The 11,588-nt window shown below is 28.5% G+C and overlaps 1 protein-coding gene across 1 annotated transcript; it reads right to left on the bottom strand.

Annotated features, from left to right (window-relative positions):
• Positions 1 to 2,106: 2,106 nt before the first annotated feature.
• Positions 2,107 to 6,328, bottom strand: LOC129908326 (estradiol 17-beta-dehydrogenase 8). The gene is made up of 3 exons (XM_055984740.1): positions 6,117 to 6,328; positions 5,877 to 5,996; positions 2,107 to 2,946 (listed from the first exon to the last, which is right to left on the bottom strand). Exons 1-3 carry the CDS (start codon positions 6,154 to 6,156, stop codon positions 2,366 to 2,368), a joined length of 741 nt encoding a protein of 246 aa, XP_055840715.1. The 5' UTR covers positions 6,157 to 6,328; the 3' UTR covers positions 2,107 to 2,365.
• Between the last annotated feature and the right edge of the window lie 5,260 nt (positions 6,329 to 11,588).

The following is an 11,588-nucleotide window of genomic DNA, read 5'->3' as shown; positions in this document are numbered from 1 at the left end:
AGAGGGTTAAGTCGACTTAAGATACTTAACCTTTTCAGTCAAGAAATATAAACCACCTGTTCTACCAAGTTTCAAGGTACTTCCATAGTCAGAAGTGATTCATAATGTATGAAAAAATTCAATTAGAATAGGCACTCTGAATGAAAAATCTCAATTTTTTCCATTTATGAACACTATAAAACCCATCACTATGCAAAATTAAAGTTTTTATGAGAATGGAAAGTCCTTCACAATTTTAATGAGGCTCGTCAAGAACAACGAAATTTCACTAATTTACTGCTCCAATACTGAAATTCTTGCTTCAACATTTACCCCTTAAAGTTAGGAAAACACTTTAAAGTTTAAAAGCCAAAGTTTCAATAATATAAGTATAGGTAGGTACAGAAAATTTAATGGTATAGTTGCTATTTTGGTGATCCAATATTGAATTTGATGCTCAATGATCTTGAAAACAGGAGTGGATATCAATTTATAGTTTTTAATGTTGCGTTTGAAGAGCATTAAAACATGTTTTTAATTTGTAATTTTTAGTTTTTTTTTAAACTTTTGAATAAAAATCTCCAAAATAATGAAGCAATAAGTCGTCAACAAAGAAAGCAGTCTTATTTTCCCAAAAATTACTGTTCAATCATAATTAAATTTTTTTTGTTTATTATTATGTTTAATAAGTTTGTTAAAAAGTTTGTTATATTTTTACCATATTTTAAATTGTATCCTTATTAGGGAATAGTGCTAATTTTTAAGAGGCTATATTTCTGTAATAAATGATGTAGATACATAAAAGATTTACCCTCTTTTTTATTCTCTTCATTATATTGAAAGTCGCCATTAAAAATTAAAGATTTTAAAATTTGTTCCAAAAGTCTTTCAATAAAATTCAAAAGTGTTGAGGAATTCATTGACTATTGTGTTAAATACAATTAACGTTCTTATTTATTTTTAAGAGATGAAAAATAAACTTTTTCCTAATAAAAAAAAAAATTTATTTTGCTCTTTTTGGTACTTAATGTTGTTTAAGAGCATAATATATTGCCGAAAATCGACATTATTTTGAAAATTAAAACATATAAGACAACTATCTCAAAGTACAGAAAATGCAGATACCTACGTCAAATTAAGTAAAAACGTATATACTTAAAATTTTAATTCGAAAAAAAATATTTTTTTAACTATCTCAACTCGTTTCAAAGGTTTTCAAAAAAAATTATAGGTATAGCTAAATTGTTTAAAATATCCCTCTAAATTAGTACCGTTTAGGATACATGGGTCCACATAGAAAGACAAACCGAGCATTAGAGTTTCAGATTACTAGGTTATAGGTTGGCACACTGGTAGAAAATTAATTCGCAAAAAAAAAAAAAACACGTAACGTTTAAAATACAGTGTAACGTTTTCCGTTTCAATAACTTCTTTTTAAAGTTAGGTATTACTGGTGTTTTTATTGTGAAGATTTCACAATTCTTTTGTGACGACAAGTCAATGTATAGGTTAACAACAAACTCGTTTGGTGTAAATGAAATTAATATTAGAATGTGGGCGAAAACTTGCAAATTAGTCCCAAAAATGAGGGAATTTTCATTATTATTTGACAGTAAACTATTTTCAAGGAACTGATTTTTCCAGGTCAACAATTAATTTTATAAGTTTGATGATCATATTAGTAAAGATCATTATAAGTAAGGGTGTTTCTTTACTGTTTTTCTATGTACTATGAGCTAGAAAGTAACAGGATTTTTCAAACAACGCTACTTTCATCTATGAATGTGACAAAACAACTCTTTTGCTATAATTTGTCGCTTTTTAAAAACACAAAAATAATGTTTGAAAAAAAGCACGTATACGCCACAGTGAACTTTTTTTGTTCTGTGTAGGTTTCATTACATTCTTCATTATTTTGACGACATATTTATATTCAATAAAGTTGATTTTGCTATTATTTCCATTATCCACTTTAGAGCAACTTGGTTAAATGTGGATAGAAATTCGAAATTTTAACCCCTTGATGAAAAAAATATGCTGTTGTATATTGGTTGAGCCGATAAAATGATTAAATTTTTTGACTTTATTAAATATTTTAAAACTGGGTTGATTATTCAAAACAGTTAATTAATTTTTTATCATTGTTTCTTCTTAAAGTCCTTAAAAAAAGTTAAAACAATCTTAAACAAAATTTTAAAGCAAATGCCAACATTTTTAATTTTTAACAAAAATTAAAATAAAAAGAAAAAAATCTACAAAAAAAGAGTAAAAACAAAAAATCATATTATCAAAAAAATACATGTAGATAAATGCACTTTTAGTTTAAAATTAACTTCGACACAGAAAGTGATGTGCTGTGCAACCGACAAGCTCTTGCAAAAATAGTTTAGGACAATCCACCTGTGACCTCAACAGATGCACCATTTATGTATGAAGCTTTCTTTGATGCCAAAAACGAAATCACCTCAGCCACTTCTTCTGGTTTACCTAATCTTCCCAGAGGGCAAATTCTCCTGGCCTGTTCCTTGATGTGTTGTGGGACAACATCAACCATCGGAGTGTCAATGTATCCAGGCAAAATTGAATTAACTCTAATGTTAAATTTACCAAATTCTTTGGCAGCAACTTCGGTAAACGAAATCACACCTGATTTCGAAGCAGCATAGTTGGCCTGACCAATTGTTGTCAACTTGGCTGCAATACTTGAAATATTGACAATTGATCCAGAAACTTTGTATTGCACCATGGCATTGGCAAATTGTTGTGTAATCAAGAACGTGCCCTTCAGATTGACCTTGTAAACATCATCATAATCGCGTTCTTCCATTTTCAATAGATATCGGTCGCGCGTAATACCAGCCGAGTTCACAACAATAGATGGTGGCTGCTTGTATTTTTCTATACAAGTACTAAGAGCTTTGCAAACACTGTCCAACGAGGAAACGTCCACTTCAACGGCACTTGATTCTATAAAAGAAAAAAATTGAGAAGAAAAAAAAAATAAATTGAAAGAATATAAAAGCAAGGACTTTATGTCTGAGAATGGAAGTATTAATATTATAAGCTTCTTATGAAACACAAAGTTTACTTTAAAAATTAAGTTAAATGACGCAGAAGGATTCTTTGAATAAATAAAAACAAAAAAATAAATTAGATAATTGCTGTATTTGTTGAATATATTTAAAGATGTTTTAAAAAATGATAGATTTTGAAGTCATTTTGACATTGTTTGGTTGTAATTTAAACTGAATTTATAGTTTTTATAAAAGGAATGCATCATTAATGCATTTAAGAACTGGAATTTTGAGAAAGGACTTTTGTTAGTTGCGTTAATCCCAACAATGACAATAGAGTACTATATCCTACCTACTTGTATTTTCATTACAATATTTATAACAACAAATTCAATATTTTAAAAATTCGTATTCATTTATTTTTTAACTTAGTTTGTTGAAAAAAAAAAAATCAAACTTCAAAACACAATTTTTCACAAAAGTTCGCATAAAATCAAAACGTATTTTGAGTATAATAAATGATAAATAACACCATCTTTAAACGTAGCGCTGAACACTGGACCATTACAATTAAAAGAATTCAACTAAGGACATTTAATTTGTATCAATTAAAATCTTGGATAATAATGGCGAAATTTGGAAAAAACAAAAACAAACGGATAAGATTATAATGAAGACAAAATTTTAACAGCTGATATCGAGCTTAAGTTAAAAAATCTACAAAATCATAATTTTATCAGCAATTTACATGTGAGTACAATATTGTTTGATTGTTTTTAACTCGTGGTTAAAACGTTGCATTTATAACACGGAGCATCATTTTCTTTTAGAAAATATTAAGTACAGATTTTGTTTGGTAACTAAATATGAATATTCCTCGAAAAAATTGTGTATTTTAATTGATGAGAAACTGTGTAAAATCAATAATCGTAACTGAGTTGGCGGCGATATAAAAATCCGCATTTAACTTTAATTTAAACGGGTTTTTCAGTCAAAAGTATGTTCATTTTGTCCAGCGAGTTAGACGACGAAAAAACTTAGGATTTACTGACTGCAAAATGGACCATAAAATGATCACAGTAAAAAACTGCTAAACTACAATAGACCCAAAGCTAGAATCTACGAAGGTTTTTTTTAATTTTTTGATTTATGTTCGTTTAAAAAAAAATATTGTGAACGCTTGAATGTCCAAATTCAAAAATTTTTAAAGGCCATTTTTCCTTAAAATTATTATTCCGATTATTTCCCTATAAGGTCTTAAATGCTTTTTTTATCAACGTCTTCGTGAGCAAAATCTGCAAAAATTATAAAACCAAATATCTTCCTTACAAAATAAAAATTAACTTCAATTTCATTGGGTTTTTTTTTTGATAAAAACTGAATTTTTTTATCGAAATAGGTAATTGATTTCCTCTACAACTTTGACATATAAGAGCTTTTAACTTTCGCTATTTAACATTCAACAATAAGGACTGTTGAATGCAGAAAAAATAACTTTATATTTAAAATGTTGAACTTTGAAAAAAATAAGTTAATTTTTATTTTTTAAAAACTTCTATTAAAAAAATTCTTGTTAAATGAAATACTTTTTTTATTTTTGTCATGAACTGTAATATATATTTATACTTTCTTTTATGAATTCAAATAAAAATTAATATGGCCAAAAAATTTTGAAAAATAAATGCATTTTATGTTACGAAAAAGTTTTAAAAACGATATGTTAAAGCGCTGTATTCAATTAACTTAATTTTAAATTTACAAATAGTAACGTTGTTCGCTTTCTAAAAATGTACATTTAAATATTGTAGGTGCTGCCGTTGTGTTCAAATAATTTTGTTTGTGTTTGAAGTCAATTTGTGACAAAATTGCATCTACCGCTTAGACGATGGAAGATTGTGCCTCAATCCAATATATTTTTTTTTTTCTTTAATCACTTAGACAGTCTTTTGACATCAATTTATGAAATTTAAGCAAAATTTTTGAAAACAAAATTTTTTGTTCCAAAAATCTTCAAACAAATTTAAAAAACCAATACGGCAATAGGTGCACTTTTTAACCTATGGAGGTTAAAGTATTTTTAATTACTGATGATTGAAAAAAAAAATCATCAAAATCGGAGCTGTTCTGCAGGGTTCCTTAATATTTCCATTTCTGGTTCGAAATTGTTTTTTTTTTATAATTTTTTATTCAAATTTTTTTTTTTTTTAAACTATTTCATAAATCGGCTTTACAAATAAAGAATGTTATTGTAGGTGGTACCGTTGATTTTTAATATTTTTTTTTCGAAATTTAGTAATTTCTTTTACGAAAATTACCCTTCCTGGGTAAACGGGGCGAATTTGTCTTCTCTCGACCCAACTTATACGCCCTAGCGTTTGGTTTCTAGCTTGTGATTCCTCCTGAATCACAACGATATAATGAAAAATATAGCTACATCTAAGCCTATGCTGATTTGTGTATTTTATTAAACAATTTATTGTTTATAACATTAAGAGAAAACTTATTTTCTTTATATTCTCAAAATTGTAAAAATTACAATTAAATGTTGTTTAAAATTCACGACTTTTTTGTCGCTTAAGTTAAATTTGCAGATGAACTCGGTGTTACTATTATGTATTTTTTTCGTACAATAAAAAATGACGAAATGTAAATAGAAAATAAATCTCAACATTTACCAACCCTGACTATTATAATAAGTATTGCATACTTTCAGAATAATTACATTATAAAAATAAACATTTTTTTTTTTTTTTTAAGTTTCTTATCTGACAGATGTTGATGTCATATTCTGTCATCAAAAAACTCCCAAATATGAAAATAATGAGAAAAAAAATTACCGACTTCTCATTGCACAACGCATAAACAACCAGAAATCTATTATACCTGAACCAAGATCGGTAATGGTTTCCATTGCAGTCTGTAGGTTTTTGTCGGCGGCGATAATACGAGCGCCATCACGAGCTAGTACTTTGCATACAGCTCTTCCAATTCCAGATCCGGCACCTGCAATTTATATTTGTATAATCAGCAGGTGAAATAAATAAATAAAAAAAAAAATTATTATGTTGAAATTCATTTCAAATGGGTAACACTAACTTTATTTGTCTCTTAATTAACACATACCTGTCACAATAGCCAATTTCCCAAAAAGTGGACCAGGCATTTTTTTTTTTTTAAATTTATTATTTTTCTGATTTTAATGGTTTTATTATTTTTAGAACAAAATTACAAGTTTTTTTTTTGTCAAAAATTAAATTTTATGAATATTTCTTTTTTATTTTTGTTCGATCTTTTTTTTTTTTCTTGACACTAGCGACACCACAATCTACAGAGGAATATATCGTCGAACTGATCCTCGCACCCATTTCTATAGCCAGTCTCAACCCTGGAAATGGAATAATTTCTCTCAGAGTCTCCAAATAAACAACAACAGTTGTTGTTTGAATATTAAAGCTCTCTCTGCTTTCTTCTGCAAGTGTTATTAAGGTTGACATTTTGAGTTCTTTTAATCCCCCTCCCCCCTTCGTCACTGTATCTTAATTGTTTTTACCAGATGTTCCCGAAGTTCTTTGTATTTTTTTGAAAACAAATTTGTTTTTGGTTCTTTAAGAATCAAGAAATTCACTCGACCTTGGAATGTTTTTTTTTTTCTTTTTTTTTTAAATTGGAACTTTGCCCAATTCAACGCACGTTTCGATAACAACAAAATGATCCAAAAATATTATTCCAGTCGATTATAATAGTCAATCAATTCGACGAGATGACAACGCATGCGCTGAGAGAGAAAACAAATTAGATAAACATAAACAACACCTTTTTTTTTTGATTATGCACTTTCCATTTCAATTGAAGTGTTTTTGAGTCTTTTTATTTGTTTACTGATCAGTGATAATAATAAGTCCAATTGTAGCTACAGTACGAGATAAAAATACAAAAAATCCTAAAAGTATACTTTATGTTGTTTTGGCTGCATATTTTGAGGAAAACTTCATATTTTTAAAAGATAATAATAAACATTTACATAACTCACGGCGTTTTACAAAATAATAGATTCACATCAAATTTGGCCAGCAGACAAGGCAGTGCCGGCCGTTCCCGACGGATTGAATGGGAGATAATTTGAGGAAGAAACTTGTTAACATAAACAAAATAACGAAGCAAAAAGATCTAATGTTCATTCAGTTTCCTAGTTTTTTGATTAGAAACTTATGTAAAGGACTTGAACAACTAATAACATAAGAAATTCAAATTAAGCTCCTTTTCGCGTATTGCATTTTTACGACAAAAGAGTTGGGGCGCGTATATTAATATGGGTCCTGAAAAAAACAAAATATTATTATGCGCCCCAAAAAAACTTAAATACAAATTAATATTAGGTAGTTACTTCAATTTCAAAACCACTGCAAGACCGCGCAATTGATCTTTTCAGGGCTATTCTAAACAGGAGCCCCAAAAATAAAACAAAATATACAGGCAATTAAAATTCTGACATCTTTCCTTTCAGGGACAGAACAAAATAAATAGGATGTGTGACTAGTAATCAAATAGCAATAGTTACTATTTCAAAGGTCACCATATTTTTTTATCTCCAACAAGCTTATTCACGTCCCTTACTTTGACGGAAACTGGTGGAATCAATAAAAATTTAGTCTAAAAAATTATAGCGGGTTAAATGGTAATTAAAAAGTGCACTTCCGGTTTGCTAAGGCTAATGAAGAAATTTAAAAAAAAAAATGCCATCATTTTTGGAGCAAAAATTAATTTTGTATATCTAACGCTTTTGAAAATATTGAAGGTTTTTTTTAAAAAAGCTCAAAGCTATTATCAGTGCCAAAAAAAAATTTAAGAAAGTAATTTTTAAATTTTTCTCCGTTGCGTTGGTACACCGAACCGGAAGTGCACTTATTAAACTTCAAATTGAAATAAAAATACACCGATAGAATAAGGCAAACAAATTTAAAAAGAAACTTAAATTTTATTTAAAAGTAAGTAAAGCTCAGTAGGGTTTTTTGTTGACTTTCGATATGGGTTTTTTATTATTAGTAGGTATCTACTTGTTTTTTTAAAACGGCTTGGCAAATTGGATTCTGAAAGTTAATATCATTTTCATATCTCGCTTAGAACTGCTTTTCCTATTTAAAATTTTCAAGCATTGCAATTTTATCGAATATCTACGGTTTAATGATTACAAAATACAAGAAATATTTTTTGGACATGCCTATCATTTGACTAAAAGAAAATTAGAAACATTTTTGTATTTTTATAAAAATTTGATTTTTAGTGATCACAAATAATTGTTTAAAAATGGTATAGCAACATTTGTTTCTTATTAAAAAAAAACACTGCTCCAACGATTTGGGATTTTTAATGAAATCTGATTGGAAACATTTTTTGAAGCTCACATTCGTGTTTTTTTGAACTATTTTTTTATATAAAATTTTATTTTTTAATTCAATGTTTCGATTTCATAGTTTTGACTTCTGTTTGGTGTTTTTTTTTCATTTATTCAAACATTATTTAAGAATGAAAAAATTCCCTGCAATATTTTCAAAAAAAAAAAAAAAAATATATATATAGCTTTAATCCTTAGTCAATAACTTAGTTTTTAAATAAAATAAAAAAACAAAATTATTCGTTGAGAAAAACAAAAAAAAATTAAACTACTTTTTTTCAAAAAGTAAACAAAATTATAATTTTTTAACATTTAGGTACTCTGTTTAAGAACTAAAAACTTAATAGGTATCTTTTTCTTGTTTAAAAATTAGTACAGAAAACCAATTTTTTTGGTTTTCAAAATAGCTTTACTCCTTATTTTGATTCAATCTCATTCCAAAGTTGAAATAAACGAATACCTACAAATTTTATTCTCACTAATAACTAAACACAAATCTTTCAGTTCAGGTCGTTCTAAAATCTAAAAGAAAAAAAAATTTAAGAAAGTTTTTTTGCACTCTTAACTATAAGGGTAAAAATTTGGAAATTATGATGAATATTTTGAGTCTTTTTGGAAGGCCGGATTGGAAGATCTGAGTTTTTGTTTAATTTGATATAATTTACTATACCTAATTTGGGTACAATCACAGCTATACGAACAATGAATCTTGTTCATTTTTATGTTTGTGATTTTTTTTAGATATTTTAAAAGCTGTTCTGCTATTCGGAGCGAGAATAAACCAACAAACCAAAAAACAGTACAATCGATCCAGTCGTTCATAAGTTATAAACTGTTATATCAACTCCTTTTTGTATACCTGATCAACAGAATCATACCATACCAATAAACTTTTTCGTATGTTATTTTTGTTTTCAATTTTGATTGCTAGTTCAAGTTCAATTTTCTTACAAATGCTTTCATATTAAAAACAAAAAAATATGTAGTGTATACAAGAAGTACAAAGGAAGTTTTTAAGTACCACTAACTTACCTGCACACTTTTCATTCCAATTGGATTGCGATGCTATATATAATATGAATTATCCCAAATATATGCCTAGTTTTTTTTCAGGAGCATACTTTTAGGAAAAGTGGATATTTCAGCCTAAATGATATTTAGATTATTTTTCAAAATACATAACACTTCACTTCACACTTAAAAACATATGTATGTAGGTATCTTGGAAAAAACACAATTTTTGAACTATGCATTTAAACTTTTTTTGGTGATGTGAAGGTACGTCAAATCTTTTTCAAAGCAAACTCTTCAAGATTTGCCACTTAAATCTATTTAAAGTTCACCATAGAATTTCAATTAAAAACTAACAACCTTTTTCTAACTTTCATTTATTCATCCACATAATAACCAATATTCAAATTCCTTAAAAATTGAAAATTTCTACACCTATTCAATAAAATATCTCTCGATAGAAAATAATCTCGATTATCGTTGTCAAAAAATTCAGCATCCACATTGCCAACTCTTGTTGACGGTGGTAATCTCCTACTACCACCATCAGCTGATCGAAGTTTCACAACTTTATTAAAATTTCTAACAATTCTATTCCAATAGCGCCGTGGTACTTTCAGCTGACGATTAATATATCGCTGAATCTGTTTCCATTCAAGGTTGCTTATGACTTTCGGTTCATTTCCGTCACTTTGTCGTAAATATTGTGATGATAGATTGTCATTATAACCAACTTCTGAATTTGCCTCATCAACTAGTATCAATTGATATCGTTGGCCCTCTTCGTCATGGAACAAACCAAGTCTTTCTACTCCAGCTGTGGAAAAATAAATGTTTAATGGACACTTGACAGTTTTTTTTTTGGATTAAGCCTACCTTCTACCAACGTTAAAGAAGCCAAAATCCATACTACAAGTTGAACAGCTAAAAACATTATTGTTAACTGTATTCAACTGCTGAAAATGATAACTAGAATATGTTCGAAGCACAATGAACCCTATCCAGAGTAAACGGTTAATTGAAAACCTAAGCCTCAAAGCAGCTCCTCTTATATGAACCACATCAAATAGCCCTGCGGGCCAATAATATTCACACCGCATTTTCAACCCATCATCTCTCTCTCTCATCTCTCATTTCTGTCCCTGTCACTATGTTGTAACAACAACCAGAATATCACCCATTGGACTTCTTTCAACACCTTCTCTTCTCTATCGTGTACATTGTTTTGTCTCAATTTCCATCCAATTCAAACCTCAGGAAATGGGTACAACGCTCTTTGAAGTGCCGAGCAATGAGAGTGCCTTCGGCTATAAACTCACAATAGAACAGAAAAATACTTACTCTTGGACAAGCGAAAAGCCTTTGTGTAGTAATGGAAGCGTGCGTCTTCATGGGTGTGGAATGAGTCTCAAAAAGAAGTAGTAAATAGGTTACCTCTAGAACAGATAACAGTAAAGTAAGGCCGTTTTCTCTTTTGAAAGTCATCATCAGCAACAGCAACAGCAGCACTCATATTCAGAGCATGATGATGAGAAAATTGAAAAATTATTTTATCAGATTTTTCTTTTTTCAAAATATTTTTTGTTTTTATTTGTTTTTATTTTTCAATTTTCTCAAAAACTAGAAGACATAGAAACATATAGTTTTCACTGTTCGATAAGAAATTAATTGAGGCAGTTTTCTGTCTAAGTAATTTATTTACTAAAATTCACAGTCTGGACAAAAATAGTATAAAATGAGTTTTTACAAATTTTTTTTCGCCTATTTTTAACTTTGAAATCGATTATTTCAAAAACTATTGGTAATATTATATTGATTTAGAAATTAGAACCAAATGCACAATTTTGCCTTTTGGAAATGGTATCATTTATTACTGTAAGTGTTGCCGTTGTTTTTTAATAATTTTTTTTTATTTTGATAATTTTTTTTAGAAAAATGCCCCTCCCACCTAAACGGGGGGAGATAGACCCGCCTCCCAAATAAAAAAAATGTTTGTATTGAGCTCCTCTACAAAAACCTTTAATCAAATCCTGGCGCCCAACTTATCTTACTACGTGCCGAAACAACATTTTTGTTCTATACCTAAAAGTTCGAATTTCTGTATCTGGGTTGAAATCGAAAAATTTTTTTTTCTAAGCCAATTTTGAAGTGATTTTCATAAAAAATACCTCGATCGATTGGAAAATAGATAT

Source organism: Episyrphus balteatus, chromosome 2 (assembly GCF_945859705.1).
Source record: "Episyrphus balteatus chromosome 2, idEpiBalt1.1, whole genome shotgun sequence".
Classification (NCBI taxonomy): domain Eukaryota; kingdom Metazoa; phylum Arthropoda; class Insecta; order Diptera; family Syrphidae; genus Episyrphus; species Episyrphus balteatus.
The sequence above is the reverse complement of the archived record's forward strand: the minus strand, read 5'-3'. Positions and strand labels throughout refer to the sequence as shown.

What these genes read in the sequence shown, in the direction of transcription:
- LOC129908326 (XM_055984740.1), bottom strand. Translation starts at nt 6,156, where the DNA reads ATGCCTGGTCCACTTTTTGGGAAATTGGCTATTGTGACAG. An exon ending in GAAATTGGCTATTGTGACAG is followed by an intron (nt 5,997 to 6,116) that starts GTATGTGTTAAT and finishes TATAAATTGCAG; the next exon opens with GTGCCGGATCTGGAATTGGA. An exon ending in CATTACCGATCTTGGTTCAG is followed by an intron (nt 2,947 to 5,876) that starts GTATAATAGATT and finishes TTTCTTTTATAG; the next exon opens with AATCAAGTGCCGTTGAAGTG.